Below are 25360 nucleotides of genomic sequence, written 5' to 3' on the forward strand. Positions count from 1 at the left end.
GGCCCCCACCCCCTCCAGGAAGCTGCGGGCAGCCCGCCGTGGGGCAGGAAATGGGGGGGAGGCGCGGGGAGGGGGAGCACGGCCGCGCGAGGCCAGGCAAGCGCTGGTGCGAGGCCGGGCGGGGAGGTGCACGCCCACGTGACGGCGTCGCGCGGCGGCGTGCGGGATGGCCGTGCGGAGCCGGGAGAGACGTAAAAACGGTTTAATGGAGTAGAAACCGGTCCCGCGCCGTCCCCGCCACGGCTCAGATGAGGACGCTGGACACGGGCACCTTGGCGGGGCGGCCGCGCTGCGGCACCACGATCTCCCCGTCATCGCCATCCTCCGCAGGCAGCGTCCCTGGGGACAGAGCGGATGCGGTGTCGGGGCATGCGGCGATGCTGGGGGCGGCGGGGGGGGGGCCGCGGGGACCCAGCCGGGGCCGCGGGGGCCGCCGGGCCAAGCCAGGGAAGGGCCCCGCTTACGCTGTGCATCGAGCTGTGCGCGGCGGCGGTCGCCCTCGAGGAAGAGCGCAGTGGCGAGGAAGAAGCCTCCGCCCAGGGCGCCGGCGAAGGCGCAGAGCAGCAGCGCGTGCTCCAGCGCCCGGGCGGCTGCCAGCAGCGAGTCGGGGGCCCCGCGGCGCAGCCGGTCGCTGAGCTGGGGGGGGCCGAGGGCTGCTCAGCGCCGGCGGGGCCCGGCACCCCCAGCGCCACATCCCAGTGCCTCCAGCACCATGCCCCAGTGCTCCCAGCATCCTGTCCCAGCACCCCCAATGCAACGTCCCAGTGCTCCCAGCGCCCCGTCCCAGTGCCATGCCCCAGCACCCCCATTGCCATGCCCCAGTACTCCCAGCACCACGCCCCAGCGCCCCTAGCGCCCGTCCCAGCGCTGCGTCCCGGTGCCCCCAGTGCCACGCCCCAGCACCCCCAGCACCACACCCCAGTGCTCCCAGCACCCCGTCCCAGCGCCATGCCCCGGTGCCCCCAGCACTCTGTCCCCGCGCCAGTGCTCACCACGCCGATGAGGTAGGGGCTCCCGGCGTCGCCCAGCAGGTGAGAGACGACGATCTGCAGGGCCTCGGCCGTCGACCGCCGCGTCGGCACCACCACGTACTGGGGGCAGTGGGGACACGCGTCACCGCTGGGGGGACACGACACGCGTCACCGCGTACTGGGGCTCGGGGGCACAGCGGGGCCGCGGGCCGCCACTTTGGGGGACTGCGTGCGGGGGGCGCCAGGGGACACCACGCCGCTGCCAGGGCGGGACGCCCGCGGCCCGTCCCCATCCCCGCGCTCACCAGCAGGATGTCGGCCACGATGGCCCAGTTGAGGGACAGCAGCGTTTCCCCGATGAAGATGAAGACCTGTGCGAGGCGGGTGGAGGCGTCAGGCGCGGCGCGGCCCAGGCGCTGGCCCCCCACCTCCCCCCGCACTCACGTAGGTGAGCAGCACGGTGGCGCGGGCACAGACCACGGCGAGGAAGAGGAAGGGGGCTGAGCCCAGCAGCCCCGCGGCGCAGAGCAGGGGGTCGGCACGGGGGGTGATGGGGCGCAGGCGTCGCGACAGCTCCACGCCGGCCCCCACGCCCAGCACCCCCGTCACGCACGTCAGCACCCCAAAAATCAGGCTGCGGGGAGGGAGAGGGGGCAGGACTGGGGCAGGGGGATGGGGGCAGCAGGCATGGCCTGCTCCCGCCTGTCCCCAGCCCTGTCCCTTCCTTCCGGGACGTCCCCGCCCACTCCCTGTGCCCGCCTCCCTCGTTCCTGTCCCCCCAGCAGATCCCGGTCCCTGTCCTCCCGCCACGTCCCCCTGCTCCCTCCTTGACCGCTGGCATCCCCATCCCTCCTGGCATCCCGTCCCTCGTCCACCTTGGCTCCCTGTCCCCATCCCTCCTCGCATCGCATCCCCTCGTCCCCCTCGGCTCCCTGTCCCCATCCCTCCCACGTCCCATCCCCTTGTCCCTCTCAGCTCCATGTCCCCATCCCTCCTGGCATCCCGTCCCTCGTCCCCCTCGGCTCCCCGTCCCCATCCCTCCTCGCATCTCATCCCCTCATCCCCCTCGGCTCCCTGTCCCCATCCCTCCCACGTCCCGTCCCTCGTCCCCCTCGGCTCCCCATCCCCATCCCTCCCACGTCCCGTCCCCTTGTCCTTGTTGGCTCCGTGTCCCCATCCTTCCCACATCCCGTCCCCTCGTCCCCGTCCCACCTCTCGTCAGCGTGGCAGCCCCGGGGCTCAGGACAGGGCTCCCGGGCGCCGCTGGCCAGGCGCGAGCGGTAGAGGAAGGCGGGCGCCCACAGCGCCAGCGCCCCCGTCACGAAGGCCACCGCCGTGAAGCCCAGAGTGGACAGCACGAAGCTGCGGCTGGGGGGGCAGCGTCACCTCGGGGCCACGCGGCACCCCGTGGGCCGCAGCATCACGGCTCCTCCCCATCTTACCCGCATCCTCCGCACCCCCTCCCCAGTGCCCCACCTCTCCACCCTTCACCTCGCCCCACGCCCGGTCCCACATCCCCCATCCGTCCCTCTCTGCCCCGCGTCCCCAGTGCCCCACATGCACTCACTTGGTGGCCAGAGCCCGCAGGTCAGTGGCCCACGACGTGTAGTGCAGGGGGGCGTCCAGGGGCCTCTCCACGGCCCCCCGCGGCGGCTCCTTCACCACCACGAACAGCAGCACCACGGCCACCACGCCCAGCCCTGGCGTCACCTGTGCGGACGGGGAGCGGGGAACCCGCAGTCACCAGCGGGGATGCGGATGGCACCCAGGATGGAGACCGGGACGCTCCGTGGTCGCCAACAGGGACGGGGACGGCGATGGGGACCAGGATGGCCCAGGGTCGCCAGTGGGACGGGCACTGGGACCGCTTGGGGTGGCCGGTGGGGGTGGGCACCAGGGAGGCCAGCGGGGACAGGGAGGGAGCCCCGCCGCGGTCCCTGCTGGGGCCGGGGACAGGGGAGGGGCTGGGGCCACCCGGGCTCCAGGCCCCCACTCACCCGCAGCGCCCAGTGCCAGTCAGCCGCGGCCTCCTTCACCTTGGCACCCGCGATGTATCCCAGGCCGCTGTGGGGAGGTCGTGGGGGCACCTGAGCCAGAGCCAGGGCCACCACCAGCCCCCGGCCCCACCAAGGGGCACAGCCCACCTCCCCCTCCGTCCCCACGGCCCCACCATGGGGCACAACCCCTGTCCCCCTCCGTCCCCACCAAGGGGCACGGCCTGTGTCCCCCCTCCGTCCCCACGGCCCCACCAAGGGGCACAACCCCTGTCCCCCTCCGTCCCCACCAAGGGGCACAGCCCACCTCCCCCTCCGTCCCCACGGCCCCACCAAGGGGCACAGCCTGCGCCCCTCTCCGTCCCTCCAAGGGGGATCGCCTGTGTCCCCCTCCGTCCCCATATCCCTGTCAAAGAGCACGTCCCATGTTCCTCTCTGTTGCCACATCCCCGGCCGAGGAGCACGGTGAGGTAGAAGCAGCCTGTGTCCCCCCCCGTCCCCCCCCGTCCCCCTCTGTCCCCCGTACCTGCCGAGGGGCACGGCGAGGTAGAAGCAGCCCAACATGCGGCTGCGACCGGCGCCGGCAAAGAGGTCAGCGATGAGGGTGGGGGCCACCGTGGAGTAGCTGGCTTCGCCCACCCCCACCAGAGCCCGTGCCACGAGCAGCGCCCAGAAACGCTGTGGGGAGCGGGACAGCACCCGTGGGCCTCCAGCCACGGCACCGGACCCCCGGCGCCCGCGGGGGTCCAGTGACGCCCCACGGACGCCCCAGGGACACCCCGGGGATGCCCGTCGCTGACACCCCAGGGACGCCCCCCAGATACCACCCATGGCTGCCCCACAGACGCACCCCCCACGGACACCACCCATGGATGACATCCACGGCCGCCCCATGGCCACCGCAGCCCTGCACCCCACGCGCACAAAGCCCCATGGCAGCAGCACCCCGGCCGCCCCCCGGCGCCCCGAACCTCGCGGGGGACGAAGCTGCTGGCCAGGGTGACGGCGGACCAGAGGGCGATGCCGAGGCAGAGCAGGCGCTTGCGGCTGTGCCGGTCCCCCAGGTACCCGAAGACGGGCGCCAGCACCATGTAGCTGCTGATGAACACTGCGGGGGGGGGGGGTCAGGCTGCCCCACGGCAGGTGGGGGCTGCGACTCCCTCACCCGACCCACAGGAGGTGGCTGCAAGCCACACGGCTGCCCCACCCACTCCGTGCCACGTCTGGCCCTGAGACCACGGGGGCTGGACGGGCAGGCGTGGGGCTGAGCCCCCGCGTGTGGGGCCAGGAGCCCCCCCCCCGCGTGCCCCATGTACCTGTCTGCAGGAGCCCCGAGCTGCCGTCCCCGATGCTGAAGAAGGCCTCAATATCGGGTAGGACGCCTGCAGCGGGGGGAGAGGGGCTGAGGGGGGGCGAGCGCCCCCGCCCCCCCCGGCCGCCCCGGCCCCCCCCGTACCGGCCACGGTGAAGCGGTCCATGTAGTTGAGCAGGTTGATGTAGCAGAGCACGGCCACGGTGAGGTGGGCCCGGGATGGCGAGATGCCGGGGGGCAGCGCGGGGGGCGCCAGCCCCACGGCCCCCTCCTCCGGCCCCTCCCCATCCCCCCCAGTGTCGTCGGCCCGGCGTAGCACAGGCCCCACGGCCGCCTGGGGGGCACGGCCCGTTGCCATGGGGCTGCCTCGCGCCTGCGGGGAGGGCGCTGTGACCCACAGCACCTGGGGCCTGCAGCGTGCTGACCCACAGCGCCCTGCCGCCTTCCCACCCCACAGTCCCTCACTGTGCCCCGACACCTGCCACTGAGGCCTTGCTGTCTCTGCTCCCCTGGGACTCTCACCCCACAGATCCTGCCCCAGAGCGCTGAGACTTATGTGGCCTTCCCAACAGTCTGTGCAGACTGCCATGCCCTGCCCCACTGCCCCCGCCCCCCATCGCCCCGCCCCTGCCCCATGGGCTGCAGTAGGTCCCACGCCCTGCCACACTGCCCCCCAGACCCCTATCCCTGCCCCATGGCCCGTGGTGGGTCCCACGCCCTGCCTGCAGCAGCCGCCCCCCCCCCGTCCCCCAGCTTCACTGTCCCCGTGCCCCCCCTCCCCCACCGCGTGCCCCCCCGGCACCCCCGTCACGTGCCCTCCACCGCGTGACTCCTGTCACGTGACACCCCCTCCTTCCCGCTCCGCTCTCTCCGTTACCCGCCGCCCCCGGCGAGTCGCTGCCCCGGCGCCGCGCGCGTGACCGCCCCCCCCCCACGTGACCGCCGGCCCCGCCCCTTCCGGCCCGGGTTCACAGAGGGAGGGGGCGGGGCCCGGGCGCCTGGGCCCCTCCTAGAAAACAGCGGCTGGTGCCAGAAACAGGTTTATTGGTCGGCGCGGCCCGGGGATGCCCGGGAGCCGATGACGCCACAGCAGGACGGGGCAGGGGGGGACGTGCGGCTCGGTGACATCACGGCAGGGCGCCGCGATGACGTCACGGTGCCACCGCAGCGGGGGGCGCGGGGCGGGGCTAGCCCCAGACCTCGATGACGTCGTCCTGCTCCATGCCCAGCTCCTCGGGGGTGCAGCTCCCCGCCAGGCGCCGGCCCTCGAAGAAGAAGTGCAGGGGGCGGGCGCCGAGCCCCCGCGCCGCCCGGTACCGCTCCATGAGCCCGCACAGCGGCTGCGCCTGGGGGCCGCGGGCTGAGCGCTGCCGCCCCCGGGGCCCCTCACAGCCCCACCTCCCCCGGGCCTCCTGGCCCCCCTGAGCTCCCCCCTCACAGCCCCCACCTCCCCCGGGCCCCCCGTCACATCCCCACCTCCCCCGGACCCCCCGAGCCCCCCCTCACAGCCCCCACCTCCCCCGGGCCCCCCGTCACAGCCCCACCTCCCCCGGACCCCCCGAGCCCCCCCTCACAGCCCCCACCTCCCCCGGGCCCCCCGTCACAGCCCCCACCTCCCCCGGACCCCCCGAGCCCCCCCTCACAGCCCCCACCTCCCCCGGGCCTCCTGTCACAGCCCCACCTCCCCCGGACCCCCCCAGCCCCCCCTTACAGCCCCACCTCCCCCGGGCCTCCTGGCCCCCCCGAGCCCCCCCTCACAGCCCCCACCTCCCCCGGGCCTCCTGTCACAGCCCCACCTCCCCCGGACCCCCCCCAGCCCCCCCTTACAGCCCCACCTCCCCCGGGCCTCCTGGCCCCCCCGAGCCCCCCCTCACAGCCCCCACCTCCCCCGGACCCCTGTCACAGCCCCACCTCCCCCGGACCCCCCCAGCCCCCCCTTACAGCCCCACCTCCCCCGGGCCTCCTGGCCCCCCTGAGCTCCCTCATCACAGCCCCCACCTCCCCCGAGCCCCCCCTCACAGCCCCCACCTCCCCCAGGCCCCCCCGTCACAGCCCCACCTCCCCCGGACCCCCCGAGCCCCCCCTCACAGCCCCCACCTCCCCCGGGCCCCCCCATCACAGTCCCACCTCCCCCGGGCCCCCTGAGCCCCCCCTCACAGCCCCACCTCCCCCGGGCCTCCTGGGCCCCCCAGGCCCCCCCATCACAGCCCCACCTCCCCCAGGCCCCCGAACCCCCCTCCCGGTCCCCAGCACCCACCCCCCTCACAGCCCCCACCTCCCCCGGTGCCCCCCCAAACACCCAGCCCCTCGTGCCCCCCTGCCCCCTGCACCTGCCCCCCCACCCCCTGCTCCCTCATAGCCCCATGGATCCTTCGTGTCCTCCTGGACCCCACCTCCACGTCCCTATGGCCCATGCAGGCCCCTCCCCAAGGGGCCTTTCTCAGCCCCCTATGGACCCCCCCCCCATGCCGCTCAGCCCCCCTGTCCCTATCCCACCTTGGGCACATTGAGCCGCAGCAGCGAGCGCCGGTCCTGCCCCTGCACTGTCAGCCGCAGCTCCCCGGGGCCCGGTGCCGGCTCTGGCTCCGGCTCCCCCCCGGCTCCGGCGTCCACCACACACTCTGGCCAGGGGAGAGGCAGGCTGGGCTGCGCCGGCCTGGCCCAGCCCCATGGCGCCCACAGGCCCCCCCCCCCGCCTCCCATGTTGCCCCGGCGCACCCCCCACTCACCCACGATGTCGGCGACCCCCAGCCCCAGGGCCTGGGGGGGTGGCGCTGGGCTCCAGCTCCCGGTCCCGCAGCAGCAGCAGGATCCGGCCTGGCGGCACCCGCAGCACCTGCGCCATGTGCTCCACCACCGCCCGCAGCGGCTCCGACTGCCGGGGCCGAAGGAGCGAGCGTGAGCGCGGGGCACCGAGCTGCGGGGCCCGGGCGAGCGTCGGGCAAGGGGGCGACGGAGCCAGGGACCAGGGCGAGCATGGGGCTATGGGCTGATAGAGCCGGGGGAGATGGAGCTGGGGGGCTGCAGGGATGGGGCGAGACGTGGCGAGATGGGGCCGCAGAGCAACAGAGCCAGGAGGTCATGGGGCTTGGGCAAATGTGAGGCTGCAGGGCCGTGGGCCTGGGGTGAGCATGGTGCCAGAGGGCTGTGCGGCTGGGGTGAGCGTGGGGCCACAGGGCCATGGGGCAGGGCTGTGGGGCTGGGGTAAGCATGGTGCCACAGGCCCGTGGGGCTGGGGCAAGTGTGGGCTGCAGGGCTGTGGGGCAGGGCTGTGGGGCTGGGGTGAGCGTGGTGCGACAGGGCTATGGGGCCAGGGTGAGCATGGGCTGCAGGGCCGTGGGGCAGGGCTGTGGGGCTGGAGTGAGCGTGGTGCCACAGGGCCGTGGGGCAGGGCCGTGGGGCTGGGGCAAGTGTGAGGTCGCAGGGCCGTGGGGCAGGGTTGTGGGGCTGGGGTGAGCGTGGGGCCGGGGGCCCGTGGGGCCACGGGGCAGGGTTGTGGGGCCGGCCGTGGGGCCGGGGGTGCGCACCGTCTGCAGCGGCACGCGGTGGAGCTCGGCCCGGCACTGCACCTTCAGCCGCAGCAGCCGGGGGGCCGGCGGCGCCGGGGGCTCCAGCAGCACCACGTCGGGCTCCGGCGCCACCGCGGAGCCCAGCACCAGCGAGCTGAGACCCCGCAGGCGCCGGTCCACGTCCCTGCGGGGCCACAGTGGGGTGATCCCCCCCGGGTGCCCCAACCCCCTTCAGGCACCCCAGAGCCCCTTCTTGGGGTCTCCTGCCCCCCAGGATGCCTCGAACCCACCTTGGCTGCCTCGGACCCCCCCGATGCCCCGAACCCCTCTTGGATGCCTCGGATACCCCCCAAGTGTCCCAACACCCCCTCGGGCACCCCAAATTCCCCCTCAGGAGTCCTGACCCCCCCTTCAGGCACTTCCAACCCCTCCCCAGATGCCCCAACCCCCCCCGGCTGCCCTGAACCCCTCTTGGATGCCTCGGATACCCCCCAGGTGCCCCAACACCCCCTCGGGCACCCCAAATCCCCGCTCAGGAGTCCCAATCCCCCCTCCAGGCACCTCCAACCCCCCCAGGTGCCCTGAACCCCTCTTGGACACCTTGGACCCCCACCACATGCCCCCCAAGACACCTCAAATGCCCCTTGCCTGCCCCGAACCCCCCACCCAGCACCGTGACACCCCTCGGCCACCCACCGGATGATGCGCCGCGTCCGGCTGCTCCGGGGCTGCGGGGAGCAGGGCGACACGGGGATTGTGGCCCCCTCCGACCTGGGGACACAGACGGAGTCACACGGGACAGGGTGTGGGGGGCTCCTAACACCCCCCCAGCCCGGTCACCTACGGTTCTGGCTCCAGCACTGGCTCTGCTTTCCTTTCATCTTTCTCCTCCTCCTCCTCCTCCTCTTCCTCTTCCTCCTTTTCTTCTTCTTCTTCAGCATCAGTGTCTATGGGGGGCTCTGCTGGGGGGTGCAGGGTTAAGGGGGGAACATGAGGACCCTCCTGCCCCTCCCATGCTGCCCCTCCCCCTCACCTCCCTGCTGTTGGGGGGCTGGCAAGTCCCGGAGCTGCACTGCTGTGGGGCACAGCCGGAAACAGCTGTTCACCTGTGGGGAGAGACAGGTCCCCCAGGGCGCCATGCTGCACCCCGAACTCCATCGTGGGGAGGGAGCCCGGGCACCTGGGTCCCCACGGGCAGCAGGGCCTCCTGGATGCCTGGGCCCCAGTGGGGTCCGCACGGAGAAGAACAGGGGAGCCCGGACACCTGGGTCCCCATGCGGTGTGTGGGGCAGCGGGGCCTCCCGGACGCCTGGGCCCCCTCACCTTGTTAGAGTAGACGGGGATGCTGGGAACACCGGGGCCAAGGTGCAGGCGCCGGCGCTTGGGCCGGGGTCTCCGGGGGGGCCGGGGGCCCTCGACGTCACTGTCGCTGTCGCTGCTGCCCCCGTGGGCCCGGGGCCACGGGGGCAACGTCGAGGCTGGGGCATCTCCTGCAGCCCCCCGCTCTGCGGCTGGCCCCACAGCCACCGCCTCAGGGCACCCCGGCGGCACACTGCTCTGGGGGGGACACAGGGGTGAGGGCACCCCACATGCCTGAGCCCCGGGGCTGGTGGAGGCTATGGGGCACCGGGATACCTGGGTCCCCGGCGGGGGGAGAGTCGGGGAGTGTGTGGGGGTGATCGGGCCCCTGGACGTCTGGGCCCCGGGGAGGGGGGGCGGGGGGGTGATCGGGGCCCCGGACGCCTGGGCCCCGGGGAGGGGGGCAGGGGGTGATCGGGGCCCCGGACGCCTGGGCCCGGGAGAGGGGGGCGGGGGTTGATCAGGGGCCCGGACGCCTGGGCCCCGGGGAGGGGGGGGGCGGGGGGTGATCAGGGGCCCGGACGCCTGGGCCCCGGGGAGGGGGGCGGGGGGGTGATCGAGGCCCCGGACGTCTGGGTCCCCGGAGGGGCAGGGGGTGATCGGGGCCCCGGACGCCTGGGCCCCGGGGGGGGGGGCGGGGGGTGATCGGGGCCCCGGACGCCTGGGCCCCGAGGGGGGGGGGGTCCCTGTTCTCTCCCCTCTGCGCCCGCTCCGGTTTCCCCAGCCCCACACGCACCGGCTCCGTCATGGCGCCTCAACCGCTTCTCGCTTCCCATTGGCCAAAGGCCCCGGGCCTAGCCCCACCCCTCGCACGCTCATTGGCGGAAGCGACGGAGTTAACAAGGCCGGAGGCCCCGCCCCCTCCCTGCCGCGGGGGCGCCTGGGAATTGTAGTCCGAGGGGGCGGGGGCCGGCCGTGGGGGCGGGGTTGTGGGCACGGGGGACACTGGGGCCTGGGCTATGGGGCACTGGCGACACAGGGGACATTGGGACCTCAGCGATGGGGCACGGGGGACACTAGGGCCTGGGCTATGGGGCACCGCAGACACTGGTACCCTAGCTGTGGGGCTCTGGGGACATTAGGGACACTAATGCCTGGGCTATGGGGCACTGGGGGCACTGGGACCCTAGCTATGGGGCACTGGGAACATTAATGCTTGGGCTATGGGGCACTAGGGGCACTGGGACCCTAGCTATGGGGCCAGGAAAACACTGGGGTCTGGGCTATGGGGCCCTAGGGACACAGAAACTCGGGCTATGGGGCACTGGGGACACTGGGACCTGGGCTATGCAGCACTGGGAACGCTAAGACACAGGCTATGGGGCACGTGGGGCACTGTGGACACTGGCTCCAGGCTATGCAGTGCTGGCAGCAAGGCACTAGGAACACTGGGGCCACTGGGGACGCTGGGTCCAGGCTATGGGGCACTGGGATCATTGCGGACATGGGGCCCAGGCTGTGGGGCACTGGGGACACTGGGTCCGGGCATGGGGCACTGGGGGCACTGGGGGCACTGGGACCAGGCTATGGGGTGCTCAGGCACTGGGGATGCTGGGCCTAGACTATGGGGCACCGGGGATGCTGGGGCCAGGCTATGGGGCGCTGGTGGGAGACCTGGGCTCCGAGTCCCTTTTTGGCGGCCACTGCCCCCTCCCCCCCCGCCCTCCAGGCTTTGCCCGGATGCCTGGGCCCCCAGCGGAGGGGCGGGGGAGGGCTGGTGGCAGGTGCGGGGATGCCAGAGCCCCCCTCAAGGAGGGACCCAGGCGTCCGGGTGCTATATTTAGCCCCACTCCCGATAAGGAAGCTCTGCGGGGACCCTCAAGGCGAGGGACCCAGGCGTCCGGGCGGGGGGGGTGCCCAAGAAAGGCGCTGGCCCGCCGGGGGCTATTTTGGGCCCTGGTCCACCCTCCGCCCTCCCCCCCCAGGGCAATAAAACCTGCCCGGAGCCACCGGCCCCAGGTGCCGACCCCCAAGTGCAGCCATGGTGAGTGGGGGGGGCTGTGACCCACAGCCCCCCGGGATGGATGGGACCCCCAGCAACCCCTTTAAGGACCCCCATGGACCCCCTGAGCCTCATAGGGACCCCCTCAGGGATCCTTCTGAGCCCCGTAGGGACTCCTCCAAGGACCCCCAGGAACACCTCAAGCCCCATAGGGACCCCTAGGTACCCCCCCGAGCCCCATAGTGACCTCCAGGGACCCCCAGGAATACCCTCAACCCCACAGGGACCTTCAGGGACTTTCCTGAGCCCCTGTAGACCTCTCAGGACCCCTAAGGCACCCCAGCGTGCCCCCAAGCCCCTCAGCAACCTCTACAATGCCCCCTGAGACACTAAATGCCCCCTGGGACCCACAGATCCTCCCACGACCCCTAACCTCCCCCCCGGGGACCTGCCAACCCCCTTTGGGATCCCCAAGACCTCCTTAGGGACCCTCAAATCCCTTCAGGGACCCCAAACACCTCCCTAGGGACCCCTGAGATCCCCTTAGGGACCTCCAGATCCCTTCAGGGACTCTCCCAGGGCCCCCTCAGCCCCATAGGGAGCCCACTGACCCCACAAATCCTCTCAGGGCCCCTCCAGTCCCCTTTGGGACCTCTGCAGGGACCACCAACCCACCACCCACACCCCATAGACCCCCTGGGACCTCCTGCCCCCCCCAGGTGACCCCCTCCCACTGCCTTCCGGGACCCCCCCCAGCCTCCCTCCGAGAGACCTCCCTCAACCCCCAGGGCCTCCCAGCCCTCCTGAGCCCCCCCCACGTGCTCCCCAGGCCCCCAAGAAGGCGAAGCGACGTGCGGCCGAGGGCAGCTCCAACGTCTTCTCCATGTTCGACCAGACCCAGATCCAGGAATTCAAGGAGGTGGGGAATGATGCCCGGACGCCTGGGTCCCCTGGGGGCTGGGGGGGGGGTGCCCGGACGCCTGGGTCCCCTCCAAGCTGGGGTTGGGGGATGGTGCCCGGACGCCTGGGTCCTCTCTGGCATGCGGCACCTGTTGCAAGTCCGGTGTCAGGTGACGCCTTGAGGATGGGGGGGGGAACAGCTGTTGGGGGGGAAGTACCCTTCCCATGAGCCTTTGCAGTAGCCTTCATTGCCCCCCCCCCCAAGGCCTTCACAGTCATCGACCAGAACCGGGACGGCATCATCGACAAGGATGACCTCAGGGAGACCTTCGCTGCCATGGGTAGGGCGGGGCCTGCAGAGGGGGTGGGGCCTGAGGAGGGGCGGGGCCTGCAGGGCGGGGCCTAGGAGGAAAGGGGAGGGGCTCAGGGAGCAGAAGCCCAAGGCAAAAAGGGAGGGGCCAATGTGGGGGGGGTTGTGGAAAGAGGCGTGGCTTAGCAGGGGCAGGGCTAAGGGGAAAGGGGAGGTGCCTGTGGCAAAAGGGGAGGAGCCTGCAGAGAAGGGGAGGAGCCTGTGGAGAAGGGGACGGGTTAGGGAAGACAGGGCGGGGCTTGGGAGGAAAGAGGAGGGGTCTAAGGAAGGGGGGTGACTTGTGGCAGTGGGTGTGGCCCTGCGGGCGTGGCCTCACACGCCCCAAGCCCCAAATCCCATTTCCCACCCCGTCCAGGGCGGCTGAATGTGAAGAACGAGGAGCTGGACGCCATGATCAAGGAGGCCAGCGGCCCCATCAACTTCACCGTCTTCCTCACCATGTTCGGGGAGAAGCTCAAAGGTGAGGACCCCCCCCAGTGACCCCCTTATGGCTCCCCCATTCCCCCATGACCCCCCATGTGCCTCTGTGGCAGGTGCGGACCCTGAGGATGTCATCATGGGGGCGTTCAAGGTGCTGGACCCCGACGGGAAGGGCTCCATCAAGAAGAAGTTGTGAGTGTGGGAAAAAGGCAGGAGCTTGGGGGATATGGCAGGGGATATGAGGAGACATGGGGATATGGAAGACACGGGGGTGTCACGGGGTGTGAGTGGATATGGGGAGCCATGAGGTGATGTAGGGTGTCATGGGGGTAGGGGTGGACAGGCAGAGACATGAGGATATGGGGGACATGGGGGTGTCATGGGGATACGGACATGAGGAGACAAGGGAACATGGGGCTATGGGATGATATGGGGACACAAAGGAGGCCATAGGGATATGGAGGAACATGGGGACAAGAGCAGGATATGGGGGGACATGGGTGTGTGTGGATATGGGGGGGACATGGGAGGCCATAGGGTCATGGCAGGACATGGAGGGACAGAAGCAGGGCATGGGGGCAGAAGAGGATGGAGGGGACACAAGGTGTCCTGGGGGGGGCATGCAGATGCAGGATGATAAGGGGGACATGGGAGGCCATAGGGACATGGGGGGGCAGTAGGTCTCAGCCCTGCTCTCCCCCAGCCTGGAGGAGCTGCTGACCACCCAGTGTGACCGCTTCACCCCTGAGGAGGTGAGCAATGACCCCCCCCCCAGACCCTAAACACCCCCAGACCTTAACGGCACCCCCATGCACCCTAAATACCTCCCCCAAGACCCTGAAACACCCCCTCAGAACCTCAAATACCCCCCAACACTCCATTGACCCCTCCCTCATGGTGCCCCCCAGATCAAGAATATGTGGGCTGCCTTCCCCCCTGACGTGGCTGGCAACGTGGACTACAAGAACATCTGCTACATCATCACCCACGGCGAGGACAAGGAGGGCGAGTGACCCCCTGACCCGGACGCCTGGGTCCCTGCCTGGATGGCTGCCCCCCCCCCCACCATGGTGCTTCCCCCTTGAGTCTTAACCCACTGGGAATAAAGCGCCCTTTTTTCACCCACTGCCTTGGGGGGGGGGGGGCATGATGCAGATGACAGAAGTGATGGTGAGGAAGGGTTTATTGGTGATGGGTGCCTGGGGTGGGGACCCGGGAGGAGGATGGGGTCATCAGGAGTCCCTTTCCCCATAGGGCCTCCCCAGGGACCCCAGGATGGGGATAGAGGTCCTCTGGGGTCCCCAGCGGGTCCCTCCCCAAGGGATAGCCCCAAGGACCCCAGGATGGGGCTGGGACATCACCCAGTGACCCTGGGAACAGGGCTCAGGTGCCCTGGGGGCCCTTCTCCATGAGATAGGGCTGGGACATCCCCAGGGACCCCAGAATGGAGAGGGAGGTCCCCTCTCAGCCCCACGGGACGGGGCTCAGCAGGGGCCATCGCCGTCCCCAGGGAGGACGCGGAGGGAGAAGTCGAGGGCCGGGGCGGCCTGGGTGAGGCTTCCCATGGAGACGACATCCACGTGGGGCCCCAGGAAGTGGGGCAGGTTGGCCTCGCTGATCCCGCCGCTGGCCTCCACCGTCACCCTGGGGTGGGCGGCCTTCACCGCCGCCGCCGCCACCTGCAGTGCCTTGGGGGGAGGGGGGGGACAGTGCTGGCTCTACCCCGTCCCACGCTGTGGCCGCCCCATCCTGCCCCACAGCTGCCCCACCCCACACCATGGCCACCCCATGCCGTGCCATGCTACAGCCAACTCATCCTTCACTACAGCCACCCCACGCCATGCCATGGCTACCCCATCCTGCCCCATTCCACGCCGCGGCCACCCCGTCCTGCCCCACAGCTGCCCCATTCCCTGCCATGACTGCCTCACACCACGCTGCGGTCACCCCATGGCCACCCCATCCTGCCCCACGGCTGCTCCATGGCTCCCCGCTACCTCCGGGTCGAAGTTGTCCAGCATGACGATATCGGCGCCGGCGCCGGCCGCTTCCATGGCTTCGGCCACGGAGCCGCATTCCACCTCGAGCCGCAGGGCGAAGCCGGCCACCCGCCGGGCCTCCCGCACCACCTGGGGGCCCAGGCGTCTGGGGGGCTGCAGCAGCGCTCCCACGTGCCCAGCCCCATGGGGATGGACCCCCCTGCCCCACTGCCCAATGCCGCTGCACCCCAGGACTGGAGTTTCCTCCCACCAGCCCCAAAACAGACCCAAGATTGCCACCACCAGCTGCCCCCACAGCTATGGGTCCCCCCTCCCCAGACTCCCCCAGCTGCCCCCATGGCTATGGGTCCCCCCTCCCCAGACTCCCAGCTGCCCCCCGGGGCCATGGATCCCGTGGCGGGTACCTGGGCCAGGGGGACCCCAGCAGCCAGGAGATGGTTGTCCTTGAGCATGATGGCGTCGGCCAGGCCATAGCGGTGGGGGTGGGCGCCCCCCACCAGCAGTCCGTACTTCTCCACCAGCCGGAAGCCCGGCGTCGTCTTCCGCGTCCCGGCCACCGTCCCTGGCCACCCCGCAGCCCGGGCTCGCCCCACAGCACGGGTGGCCGCCGTGGCCACCCCGCTGCAGCGGCCTAGGCAGTTGAGGGCCGCCCGCTCGCCCAGCAGCACCCCGGCCCCAGGGCCCTGCACCTCGGCCACCACGGCCACCGGGGCCACCAGCTGCCCCTCGGCCACCCGCCGGGCCACCGTGCACCCTGTGGCGGCCCACACCGCCTCAGCGAAGGGCAGTCCTGCCAGGACGCCCGGTGACTTGCAGAGCAGCTGGGCCCGGCACGGCGCCCGCCCCACGGCCAGGGCAGCGTAGTCAGGGCCCGGGGCGTCCTCCTCCAGCCAGGCCTGGGCTAGGGCCTGGAGCCGGGGGGCTGGCAGCAGTGGGGAGAGGTCCAGGGGGCTGTCCATGGCTCAGGAACCTGTGGAGATCATAGAGCGCTGCCCAAGACGTATCAGAGTGGCTGCCAGGGCGGCGCTGACGCCTGGTGGGGCTGTAGGGCACTGCAGGCCCAGTAGGGCCCCATAGACACCTCTGAGTGGCAGAGTCCTGTCCCATAGACTCTCAGAGTGGGCCTTACCCCCACAGAAACTCTCTGGGCACCAACGTTCTGCGCCATAGAGACTCTTGGAGTGGGCCTTGTCCCCTAGACATCCCCTGGCACTGAGGTCCTACCCCATAGACACTCCTGAGCACTGGAGTCCTCCCCATAGAGACCCTCTGTGTCACCCTCTGCCCTATAGACACCCCTGGCACTGAAGTCCTGCCCCATAGACGCCCCCAGCAGCATTCCAGCTCCTTACGTCTCCTTCCTGCCCTATATCTCCCCCCACCCTGTGCCTTAGGTCCTGCCCCACAGTTGATCCCTGCCCCGTAACTTCCCCCACGCACCTGAACCCAGCCCTAGAGCTGCACCATGGTGCTCTCCCCTTCCCCCACTCCCGGACACCTGGGCCCATAGCAGCCACCCTCCCCCTGGGCTGTGGGAGAGCAAAGTCCACCTCCAACTGGCCACGTCTCCCGGTGCCCCTGCCCCACACCGAAACCCCCAAACCAAGCCCGGGCCCCACGCTGGGTGGGTCATGGGTTGGGGGACGCACACTGTGGTCTCTGGACCCCCACTGACCTGCAGAGCCGGTGGGGGGTGAACGGAGCCGCCCGGGGTGGGGGGGGGAGGCTGGGGGTGGGATGAACCCCATGGCACCGCCCCGGGCTTTGGCCACTGTGGCCCCGTGATTGGCCAGCTGGTGCCCCGCCCCCTTGCCTGGCTCCCACCCCTGGATTCGTGAATGGAGTCCCCCAGCCCCACGAGCTGCTCCGACCCCCCGGCGGCCTCTGCCATGGACGCGTGTCCCGCGTGCGTGTCCTGCTGCCATGCGAGTCCCCATGTGTCCATTTCCCCACATGACCCCCCCCTCGCGGGTCCTGTGTCCATCCCCACGGCCATGCATGAGCTCCTGCCACAGGGGTCCCCATACAGCCCCCCCCACCACGCATGTCTCCTTGTGCCTGTGTCCCCACATGATCCCACTGCCACGCGTGTCCCATGTCCATCCCCAGGGCCATGTGTGTCCTCCTGCCATGCGTGTTCCCACGTGACCCCACTGCCACGCGTGTCCCCCTCCCTGAACCCCCCCGTGAGACAGGAGCCAGGGCTGGCAGTTTCCCTTTAATGGCAATAAATAAGCGGCGCCAGGGGGCAGCCCCACAGCATGGGATGGGGTGGCCCCACGGCGTGGAGAGGGCCCCACAGCATGCGGGAGCCAAGCAGCTCCAGGCATGGGGGGCCCTGGGGTCACTTCCGCCTCCTTTGGGTGTCCTCGGCTTCGGCTGGGGTGGGGATGGGGACACAATGTGAGCGGGGCCCAGCTGCTTCCCACCACCCCCCAACCTCCACCCACCCCCCCACTGCCATCCTCTCATGGGCAACATGGGTGCAGAGGGGTGACAAGGACCCGGGGGGTGATGGGGACACAGGCACGGGGTGACAGGGACACGGAAAAGGAACGAGGACACAGACATAAGGTGACGGGCACCTGTGGGGCACTGGGAGACACAGGGTGTGACAAGAGTGATGGAGACACAGCCATGAGGTGATGGGGACATGGAGGTGATAGAGACACCAAGGGTGACAGGGACACAGCCACAGAGTGACAGGTACCTGTGGCCAGGCCCAAAGACGATGGAGGGGACATGAGTTTATGCTACAAGAAGGGAAGAATGAAGAAGAGATGGTGATGAGAGATGGAGGGAAGGATGGAGGGAAGGATGGAGGGAAGGATGGAGGGAAGGATGGAGGGAAGGATGGAGGGAAGGATGGAGGGAAGGATGGAGGGGTGGTGAGATGGTAAGGTGGATGGAGGAAGTGATGATCAAATTGCTGGAAGGATGAACAGAGCGATAATGATACTGTGGGATGGAGGGACAGAGTGACAGCGGGCAGAGGGATGGAGCGATAGCACGATGGTGGAACTGACTGATGGAGGGACAGACTGAGGCAGCTGGTGGGATGAAGAAAGGGCTGGACAGTGCAGCAGAGAAACGCAGGGATGGAGCAACGCAAGAGCTGCCTGGATGTCGGGCTCTGTGGCCTGTCCCAGCCCTGGGGAACGAGGTGTCCAGGCTGGGTTGGGGCTGATGGACGCGGAGATACGGGGAGGGACGGAGGAAGGGAGGGGACGAAGGGCTGGGAGGGTTGGAGGGGCAGGGCACAGAGGGATGGAAGGATGTTAGGGCCAGGGCCGTGTCCTCACCCTCCAGGTAATTCCTGGCGACGAATTTGAGTGCCTCGTCCAGCAAGATGACGGGGAAGGAGATCTTCAGCACCATGAACCAGTGCATCGCGTCCAGAGGCGTCAGCTTGAAGATCATCTGCAGCAGGGTGGGGGGGTGACAGAGGGACATACTGAGTAGTGCCAGCCCCCCAAAATCCCCTCCCCAAACCCCTCCAGTTCCCCTGTCCCCTGCTTACGGGCAGTGGGTCAATGTAGAGGATGACAAAGTGGAGGGACATAGAGAGGCAGATGGAGCCGACGAGCCAGATGTTGACCCAAGGTGGCATGCGGATGAGGGACTGGTTCTCAGAGAGGCTGCGGGGACAGGGGGGACACAGGTGGGATACGTTGGGGGACATGCACGGTGGGGACATTGGAGATCGTCCCCTACCTGTTGAGGGCGTTGCACATCTCAATGGTGACCAGCACGGAGAGCGCCATGGTCATGGGCACCGGCGACTCGAAGACGTCGCAGTCGAGGCCCTCAAACTCCGCGTTGTGCTCCGTGCACTGCATGAAGTGGGTCTGCGGGGACCCCGGGTCACCGTGTTGTCATCGTGGGGACACATTGGGGGGTCATTGTGGGCACCCCAGGGTCACGGTGGGGATGCCAGAGTCCTCATGGGGACAGCAGGGTCATTGCAAGGACGGCAGGGTCACGATGGGCACGGCACAGTCGCTGCAGGGACCCCAGGGTCACCATGGGGATGGCGGGGTCATTGTGGAGACCTCAAGTGAGGTCTTCGGCGGGGACAGCAGGTCACCAGTGGGGACAGGACACTGGGGACGCGATCACAGGGGACAGCGGGTCGCCAGCATCACTCACCAGCTGATGGTAGGTGACGCCGGGGCCGTCCTCGGCGTAGAGGAACCACCAGGCCGCGGCGCCCACGGTGGCGGCCCCCACATAGCCTGGGGAGAGCGGGGGGACGGGTGTGAGCCGGGCGCGGGGGCGCTCGCCGGGGCGGGCGCGCCGGGGCGGACGGCTCACCCCCGATGGCCAGGTAGCGGAAGAAGAGCCAGCCGCTGATGAGGGGCTCCTTGGGGCTGCGGGGCGGCTTGTCCATGATGTCCAGGTCCGGAGGGTTGAAGCCGAGGGCTGTGGCCGGCAGCCCGTCCGTCACCAGGTTCACCCAGAGCAGCTGCACCGGGATCAGCGCCTCGGGCAGCCCCAGGGCCGCCGTCAGGAAGATGCTGGGGGAGGGGGGTCAGGGGGGCGGGGGGAGCCGGGAAGAGCCGGGGCATCAGGAGAGACCAGGGGGAATGGGGGAGAGCCGGGGATCTGGGGGGGATCAGGCGGGATCTGTAGGGGAGCCAGGTGGGGAGGACTGGGGGGAGCGAGAAGGGATTGGGGGGAGCCAGCATCAGCGGATCGGGGGAAACCGGGTCTTCGGGGACTGGGGGATCCAGGGGGAAGCGGGGAGATCGGGGGATCTGGAGGGAATCCGATGAGCATTGGGGTTGACGTGGGGGGATCCACGGGGGAGACGGAGGGGATCGGGGAATCCAGGAGGGCTGGAGGAGATCCAGAGGGGATTCAGGGGACCTCATCTCACCCGACGGCCCCGTCCCTCTTGGAGATCTGTGGGAGGCGTGAGGAGGATTGGGGAGGGCTTGGGGAGGGGATCGGGGCGTCCCAGCTCGCCGGGGCGTCGCGTCCTCGTGGGTGGCAGGGGTCTTGGGGGGATTCGGGGCAGGGATCCAGGTGTCCCAGCTCACCAGACCACCTCGCCCACGTTGGAGGAGATGAGGTAGCGAATGAACTGCTTCATGTTGTTGTAGATGGCGCGGCCCTCCTCCACCGCTGCCACGATGGTGGAGAAGTTGTCGTCTGCCAGCACCATCTCGGAGGCCGTCTTGGCCACGGCCGTCCCTGAGCCCATGGCGATGCCGATCTCCGCCTTCTTCAGTGCCGGCGCGTCGTTCACTCCGTCGCCCGTCTGGGGTCAGGGATGGCATCACCGGGCTGCCATCAAGGACCTCCCAGCCCCGCGGGGTCTCCCCGGGACAACAACGTCCAGACCACGATGCCAAACCCCCAGGGCCACCTTGAAGAGGTGCCGACTCCCCCAGAGCAATATCACACCCCCAGAGCGATGCCAGACCCCTAGGCCTGCCCCAGGGAGATGCTGGAGACCCAGGACTGCATCAGAGTGATGCTGGATGCCCTGGAGTGATACCGGCGCCAGTGCTGGAGCGATACTGGATAGACCAGACTGGAGAGACGCCGGACCCCGAGACCATCCTAGAGCAATGCTGGAGCCCCAAGCCCACATCGGAGCTATGACTGAGGCGCCTGTGCGCTGCTGGAGTCTCCTTCAGTGCCCTGTCCTCACCATGGCTGTGATCTCGTCGAAGGACTGCAGGAACTCAACGATCTTGGACTTGTGGGTGGGCTCGACGCGGGCGAAGCAGCAGGCACGGCGACAGGCCTCCCGCTGCTCAGCGGGCGGCAGGTCGTCGAACTCGCGGCCCGTGTAGGCCCGCCCCGTCACCTCCTCGTCCTCACTGAAGATGCCGATGCGGCGGCAGATGGCAATGGCTGTGCCCTTGTTGTCCCCCGTGATCATGATCACCCGGATGCCGGCGTCCCGGCACAGCTGGATCGAGCCCATCACCTCCTTCCGTGGTGGGTCCAGCATGCCCACGCAGCCCACAAAGGTCAGGTCCATCTGGGGGAACACGAGGACTTAGGGGAGACACATAGGACCAGGGACCCCACAGAGGGTGTTGCAAGGGGTCATATCAGACCAGTGACCCCAAAGAGGGGATGTTATACACCCGTACAGGACCAGGGACCCCACAGAGGGTGTTGTTTGGCAACACGGAATTGGGGAGCGCCAGGGAAGGGGTCCCACCTCCGTACAGCACCGAGGGTGCCCCCAAGTGCCAGGCTCCCGTCCTCACCTCATACTCAGCGAACTTGGTGGAGTCCTCCAGCATCATGTCCTCCTTCTTGGGAGGGGTGTCGCGGGTGGCCAGGGCCAGGCAGCGCAGTGTGTCCCGGCCAGTGCCCCACTCCTTGATGACGGTGAGGATCTTCTCCTTGATGATGGGCGTCAGAGGCACCCGCGTGGTGCCCACCCGCACGTAGTTGCAGCGGTCGATGACGCCCTCAGGGGCTCCCTGTGGAGGGTCGATGTGAGGGAGATGAATGCGGGGGGGGGGGAGGATGTGGGGGAAACGGGCACAGGAAGGTGAGTCTCACCTTGACGAACATCTTGTTGCCCACAGCAGCCCGCGACGCCTTGGCTGGGGAGCAGTAGACAGACATGGACTTGCGGTCGCGGGAGAACTCCAGCGTGAACTCCTTCTTCATCAGCTGCTTGATAACCTGGGGCAGAGGGGATGCCGTCAGCAGGGTGTGGGGACACATGGACACCGAGACAGGGGTCAGCAGGACACATGGACATGGGAACAGTGGGACACTGGGTCAACAGGGCAGGGGCGCCCAGGAGGAGGGGGACAGCAGGACAGGGGATCAGCAGGGACATGGTGACATGGGGACAGCATGACACAGAATGAACAGGGACATGGAGGCCACAGGGAGAGCAGGACACAGGATCAGCAGGGACTTAGGGGACATGGGGACAGCAGGACACAGGATCAGCAGGAAAATGGGATCAGCAAGACACAGGAGAAATGTGTGGGGGACACCAGGTCAGTAGGGACATGGGGGGACTTGTAACATGGGGTTAAAGGGGACACGGGGAAGACAGTGGGGTGGGACATAGGGCAATGGGGGGACAGGGTCAGCAGGAACAAGGTGGGGACACAAGGTCGGTCGGTGGGGACATGGGGAGGACAGCGGGGTCAGCAGGGTCTGGGGGAAACGGGATGGGATCAGGGAGGACAGCAGGACACGGAGGGACAAGGGGCCTGGGAACAGCAGGGACACGGGGGACTCGGCAAGCGGCTTACGGAGTTGCAGGCGTTGGCCCGCTCCACCTTGGAGAGGCTCCGCACGTCAGTGTTGAAGACGTTCATCTTCTCCACGAGGCAGGTCAGGGCCGTCTCTGTCGCCTCCCCCACCTTCTCGTAGATGCCTTTGGACTATGGGTCTGGGGTCAGCGCGGGCACCCAGAGGGGCCCAGGTGTCCTGGGGCCGGGCAGAAGGACGGGCACCCCAGGGGGATCCAGGCACCCTGGTGCCGAACGAGGGGTGCCAGGAGGAACAGGGAGACTTGGCGGGTCCCAGGGTGGGGATGAGGGAACCTGGGGTTTGGGGGGTCCTGGAGAAGGACAGGGAGCGGATAAAGGATCCTGGAGACCCAGAGAGGGGTCAGGAGGGGACCCACAGGGATGCGGAGAGGACGGGGACCCTGGGGGTCCCAAGGGGGCACCAGGAGGCAGCGTGGGGATGGCCTCACCTCATTGTAGTCAAGGGAGGAGTCGTTGCAGAGGGCGCAGATGGTGGCCAGCTCCACCAGCCCGTCGTACTGCCCGGCCTTCACGTGCTTCTCATTCTTCATCCTGGGGGCGGGACGGGATGGCTCAGGGACACGGAGGACACCACCGGGGGCCACACCTGCCGCCGCGGGTGCCCCGCAGCAGATGGGCCAGCGACCCCACAGAGGAGACTGCTATCAGCCCGCTGGGGACGTGGACCCTGAAGAGCGGGGTGTTTGCCTCCTGTTGGGGACAAGGACCCTGAAGGGGAGGCTGTCCTGAGCGCGTCTGGCATGGGGGGGGGGGCCTGGGCCCAGTCACTCACACTTCTCCCTCGGGGGCGTAGGTGGAGCCGGTGACGGAGAACTCGTTGAGGGAGCAGGCGTCGCCCTCCACCTTGTCCACCACGAACATCTGGGGGCAGGGAGAAGAGAAGGGTCAGGAGCACCCTGAGGGCCATGGGAAAGCTTGAGGGCAGCTGCTGGGGCACCCTGAGGGGCCACTGGGCCATCCTTGGGTGTGTCGGGGCTATCTAAGGGTCTGCTAGGACATTCCAGGGGCTGTCAGGGGCACCCTTGGGGGATGTCAGGGCATCCCAGGAGGATGTCAGGGCATCCTGCAGGGCTGTAGGAGCATCCTGGGGGATGCTGGCGCATCCCGAGCGGATGTCAGGGCATCCCTGGAGGACATCCTGGGGGGCCCTCAGGACCTCCTGGGGGATGCCTGGGCATCCCACAGGGATGTCAGGACATCCTGGGAGATGTCAGGGCATTCCAGGAGGACGTCAGGGCATCCTGGGGTGCTGTGGGTGCTGGGGGGTGCCCTGGCTCACCTTGCAGACAGACATCTGGTTGGTGGTGAGGGTGCCAGTCTTGTCGGAGCAGATGACGGAGGTGCAGCCTAGGGTCTCCACGGAGGGCAGGCTCCGCACGATGGCGTTCTTCTTGGCCATACGCCGGGTGCCCAGTGCCAGGCAGGTGGTGATGACAGCTGGCAGCCCTGCAGTGGGGCACCGGCACAATCTCAGCCCCAGGCCCCACTGCTCCAGCCCAGGCCCTCACCTCAGGGAGGCCTGATGGGGCCAGGAGAACTGGGGCTGGGGGCTGTAACTCCATATGGGACCAGGCAATGGTGTTACGAGCCCACGTAGGTCCCAGAAACGGCATTAAAAGCCCCCGTGGGATCAAGAGAAGGTGATGAAGTCCCTGTGGGACCTTGGGAAGCATTACCAGCTGGGGAAGGGTGCTACGAGCCCGTATGGGGCCGGGGAAGGCGCTACAGCCACGTATGGGGCTGGGGAAGATGCTATGAGCCCATATGGGGCCAGGGAAGGGCACTACAAGCCCATATGGGGCCAGGGAAGGGTGCTACAACCACGTATGGGGCCGGGGAAGGGCGCTACGAGCCCATATGGGGCCGGGGAAGGGCGCTACAACCACGTATGGGGCCGGGGAAGGGCACTACGAGCCCATATGGGGCCGGGGAAGGGCGCTACAACCACGTATGGGGCCGGGGAAGGGCGCTACGAGCCCATATGGGGCCGGGGAAGGGCGCTACAACCACGTATGGGGGGAAGGGCGCTACGAGCCCATATGGGGCCGGGAAGGGCGCTATAACCACGTATGGGGCCGGGGAAGGGCGCTACGAGCCCATATGGGGCCGGGGAAGGGCGCTACAACCACGTATGGGGCCGGGGAAGGGCGCTACGAGCCCATATGGGGCCGGGGAAGGGCGCTACAACCACGTATGGGGCCAGGGAAGGGTGCTACGAGCCCATATGGGGCTGGGGAAGGCGCTACAACCACATGTGGGACTGGGGAAGACGCTATGAGCCCGTAAGGGATGGGAGCCCCGCAGACCTTCAGGGATGGCAGCGACAGCCAGAGCCACAGCGATCTTGAAGTAGTAAATGGCACCGCGGATCCAGGAGCCGCCGTGGACGGGGTCGTTGAAGTGGCCGATGTTGATGAGCCAGACGGCCACGCAGATGAGCGAGATCACTTTGGAGAGCTGCTCCCCGAACTCATCCAGCTTCTGCTGCAGCGGCGTCTTGTCCTGCTCCGTAGCTGCCATCTCGTCCCGGATCTTCCCGATCTCCGTGTTCACCCCTGTGGCCACCACGATGCCCACGGCCTTGCCCGCCCCGATGTTTGTGCCCTGCGGGGAGGAGGGACAGCGACGTGAGGGGACCAGGGGATCGAAGGAGACGTCGAGGGGACGGGGGCTGCGGGGACACTCACAGAGAAGAGCATGTTCTTCTTGTCCTGGTTGACGGCCCGGGGGTCGGGGACCGGATCCGTGTGCTTGATCACGGAGACGGACTCGCCTGGGAGCACGGGTCATGCGTGTGCCGCGGGTGAGCACGCGTGTACAGCTCCGTGCATGCACCCTCTTGTGCAGCCCCGGCCCCGTATCACACGTGTGTGCATGCAGTGCACACGCATGTGCGCCCCGGGCCGTACCAGTGAGGATGGACTGGTCCACACGCAGCGTTGTCGACTTGATGGAGATGATCCGGATGTCAGCTGGGACCTTGTCTCCCACTGCGGGCACCATGGTTACTGGAGGATACTGGGAGCTCCCGGGGGTTAGTGGAGTTACTGGGAGCACTGGGGGCTACCACAGGAGCTCCTAGCACCCACTGGCGGTTACTGGGAGTCCCCAGTAGTTACTGGGGGTCACTGGGAACTCCTGGAGGGTCAGTGGGAGTTCCTGGAGATCACTGGGGGGGTCACTGGGAAGCTCCTGGAAGGTCACCAGGAGCTGTCAGTGGTTACTGGGGGTCACAGGGAGCTGCCAGTGGTTACAGGGGGGTCATTGGCAGCTCCTGGAGGGTCACTGGGAGCTGCCAGGGGTTACAGAAGGGTCACT

The 25360-nt window shown here is 68.9% G+C and overlaps 5 protein-coding genes across 17 annotated transcripts; 1 reads left to right on the forward strand and 4 right to left on the reverse strand.

Moving 5' to 3' along the window:
* Nucleotides 1-186: 186 nt before the first annotated feature.
* SPNS1 (SPNS lysolipid transporter 1, lysophospholipid) lies at nucleotides 187-5187 on the reverse strand. 5 transcript variants are annotated; one of them, XM_062600724.1, is made up of 13 exons: nucleotides 5155-5187; nucleotides 4422-4650; nucleotides 4282-4347; nucleotides 3937-4073; nucleotides 3492-3643; nucleotides 2969-3035; nucleotides 2539-2681; nucleotides 2184-2339; nucleotides 1416-1605; nucleotides 1277-1342; nucleotides 993-1091; nucleotides 465-636; nucleotides 187-339 (listed from the first exon to the last, which is right to left on the reverse strand). In XM_062600724.1, the coding sequence occupies exons 2-13, from the start codon at nucleotides 4633-4635 to the stop codon at nucleotides 245-247; spliced, it is 1557 nt and encodes a 518-aa protein (XP_062456708.1). In that variant the 5' UTR covers nucleotides 4636-4650; nucleotides 5155-5187; the 3' UTR covers nucleotides 187-244. The 5 variants fall into 5 exon arrangements, with proteins under 5 accessions (XP_062456708.1, XP_062456709.1, XP_062456711.1 ...); XM_062600725.1 differs by lacking the exon at nucleotides 5155-5187 and adding an exon at nucleotides 5093-5129; XM_062600727.1 differs by lacking the exon at nucleotides 5155-5187 and adding an exon at nucleotides 4800-4834.
* A 117-nt stretch (nucleotides 5188-5304) lies between these two features.
* NFATC2IP (nuclear factor of activated T cells 2 interacting protein) lies at nucleotides 5305-9923 on the reverse strand. Of its 4 annotated transcripts, none has more exons than XM_062600739.1 (9): nucleotides 9882-9923; nucleotides 9110-9343; nucleotides 8820-8892; nucleotides 8631-8745; nucleotides 8483-8557; nucleotides 7805-7970; nucleotides 7007-7152; nucleotides 6774-6898; nucleotides 5305-5623 (listed from the first exon to the last, which is right to left on the reverse strand). In XM_062600739.1, the coding sequence occupies exons 1-9, from the start codon at nucleotides 9891-9893 to the stop codon at nucleotides 5319-5321; spliced, it is 1251 nt and encodes a 416-aa protein (XP_062456723.1). In that variant the 5' UTR covers nucleotides 9894-9923; the 3' UTR covers nucleotides 5305-5318. The 4 variants fall into 4 exon arrangements, with proteins under 4 accessions (XP_062456723.1, XP_062456724.1, XP_062456722.1 ...); XM_062600740.1 differs by having other exon boundaries at nucleotides 7805-7940; nucleotides 8631-8748; XM_062600738.1 differs by having other exon boundaries at nucleotides 8631-8748.
* On the forward strand, nucleotides 6779-13842 carry LOC134154077 (myosin regulatory light chain 11). Of its 4 annotated transcripts, none has more exons than XM_062600745.1 (8): nucleotides 6779-7175; nucleotides 11071-11129; nucleotides 11917-12006; nucleotides 12253-12328; nucleotides 12713-12817; nucleotides 12891-12969; nucleotides 13481-13529; nucleotides 13686-13842. In XM_062600745.1, the coding sequence occupies exons 2-8, from the start codon at nucleotides 11127-11129 to the stop codon at nucleotides 13788-13790; spliced, it is 507 nt and encodes a 168-aa protein (XP_062456729.1). In that variant the 5' UTR covers nucleotides 6779-7175; nucleotides 11071-11126; the 3' UTR covers nucleotides 13791-13842. The 4 variants fall into 4 exon arrangements, with proteins under 4 accessions (XP_062456729.1, XP_062456730.1, XP_062456728.1 ...); XM_062600746.1 differs by lacking the exon at nucleotides 6779-7175 and adding an exon at nucleotides 9048-9065; XM_062600744.1 differs by lacking the exon at nucleotides 6779-7175 and adding an exon at nucleotides 10148-10195.
* Nucleotides 13843-13955: 113 nt separating this feature from the next.
* On the reverse strand, nucleotides 13956-15863 carry QPRT (quinolinate phosphoribosyltransferase). The gene is made up of 3 exons (XM_062600736.1): nucleotides 15182-15863; nucleotides 14775-14906; nucleotides 13956-14465 (listed from the first exon to the last, which is right to left on the reverse strand). Exons 1-3 carry the CDS (start codon nucleotides 15734-15736, stop codon nucleotides 14262-14264), a joined length of 891 nt encoding a protein of 296 aa, XP_062456720.1. The 5' UTR covers nucleotides 15737-15863; the 3' UTR covers nucleotides 13956-14261.
* A 1119-nt stretch (nucleotides 15864-16982) lies between these two features.
* LOC134154067 (sarcoplasmic/endoplasmic reticulum calcium ATPase 1-like) lies at nucleotides 16983-25030 on the reverse strand. 3 transcript variants are annotated; one of them, XM_062600722.1, is made up of 17 exons: nucleotides 24952-25030; nucleotides 24730-24815; nucleotides 24349-24646; nucleotides 23322-23488; nucleotides 22815-22903; nucleotides 22471-22573; nucleotides 22022-22153; nucleotides 21309-21434; nucleotides 21008-21226; nucleotides 20437-20772; nucleotides 19820-20040; nucleotides 19092-19294; nucleotides 18927-19012; nucleotides 18492-18625; nucleotides 18298-18415; nucleotides 18080-18197; nucleotides 16983-17156 (listed from the first exon to the last, which is right to left on the reverse strand). In XM_062600722.1, exons 2-17 carry the CDS (start codon nucleotides 24739-24741, stop codon nucleotides 17122-17124), a joined length of 2397 nt encoding a protein of 798 aa, XP_062456706.1. In that variant the 5' UTR covers nucleotides 24742-24815; nucleotides 24952-25030; the 3' UTR covers nucleotides 16983-17121. The 3 variants fall into 3 exon arrangements, with proteins under 3 accessions (XP_062456706.1, XP_062456704.1, XP_062456705.1); XM_062600720.1 differs by lacking the exon at nucleotides 24952-25030 and adding an exon at nucleotides 17488-17530 and having other exon boundaries at nucleotides 24730-24924; XM_062600721.1 differs by lacking the exons at nucleotides 16983-17156; nucleotides 18080-18197; nucleotides 18298-18415; nucleotides 18492-18625; nucleotides 24952-25030 and adding an exon at nucleotides 18632-18779 and having other exon boundaries at nucleotides 24730-24927.
* Between the last annotated feature and the right edge of the window lie 330 nt (nucleotides 25031-25360).

The sequence above is a fragment of the Rhea pennata genome (assembly GCF_028389875.1).
Source record: "Rhea pennata isolate bPtePen1 chromosome 34 unlocalized genomic scaffold, bPtePen1.pri SUPER_34_unloc_1, whole genome shotgun sequence".
In the NCBI taxonomy this organism is placed as follows: Eukaryota; Metazoa; Chordata; class Aves; order Rheiformes; family Rheidae; genus Rhea; species Rhea pennata.

Excerpts from the sequence above, each read along its gene's own strand:
- SPNS1 (XM_062600723.1), bottom strand. The coding sequence starts at position 4,866 with ATGGCAGTCTGCACAGACTGTTGGGAAGGCCACATAAGTCTCAGCGCT. Across the intron at positions 2,682-2,968 it reads ACTGGCACTGGGCGCTGCGG|GTGACGCCAGGGCTGGGCGT; the intron begins GTGAGTGGGGGC and ends CCGTCCGCACAG. Across the intron at positions 1,092-1,276 it reads TCGTGGCCGACATCCTGCTG|TACGTGGTGGTGCCGACGCG; the intron begins GTGAGCGCGGGG and ends CACTGCCCCCAG.
- QPRT (XM_062600736.1), bottom strand. The coding sequence starts at position 15,736 with ATGGACAGCCCCCTGGACCTCTCCCCACTGCTGCCAGCCCCCCGGCTC. Across the intron at positions 14,907-15,181 it reads CTGGGGTCCCCCTGGCCCAG|GTGGTGCGGGAGGCCCGGCG; the intron begins GTACCCGCCACG and ends CTGGGCCCCCAG. Across the intron at positions 14,466-14,774 it reads TGGACAACTTCGACCCGGAG|GCACTGCAGGTGGCGGCGGC; the intron begins GTAGCGGGGAGC and ends CCTCCCCCCAAG.
- LOC134154067 (XM_062600722.1), bottom strand. Across the intron at positions 21,227-21,308 it reads GCAACAAGATGTTCGTCAAG|GGAGCCCCTGAGGGCGTCAT; the intron begins GTGAGACTCACC and ends GACCCTCCACAG. Across the intron at positions 20,773-21,007 it reads CCAAGTTCGCTGAGTATGAG|ATGGACCTGACCTTTGTGGG; the intron begins GTGAGGACGGGA and ends GTGTTCCCCCAG.
- NFATC2IP (XM_062600738.1), bottom strand. Across the intron at positions 8,893-9,109 it reads TCCCCGTCTACTCTAACAAG|GTGAACAGCTGTTTCCGGCT; the intron begins GTGAGGGGGCCC and ends CTCTCCCCACAG. Across the intron at positions 8,749-8,819 it reads AGCCCCCCAACAGCAGGGAG|CAGAGCCCCCCATAGACACT; the intron begins GTGAGGGGGAGG and ends TGCACCCCCCAG.
- LOC134154077 (XM_062600745.1), top strand. Across the intron at positions 12,329-12,712 it reads GGAGACCTTCGCTGCCATGG|GGCGGCTGAATGTGAAGAAC; the intron begins GTAGGGCGGGGC and ends CACCCCGTCCAG. Across the intron at positions 12,818-12,890 it reads GTTCGGGGAGAAGCTCAAAG|GTGCGGACCCTGAGGATGTC; the intron begins GTGAGGACCCCC and ends CCTCTGTGGCAG.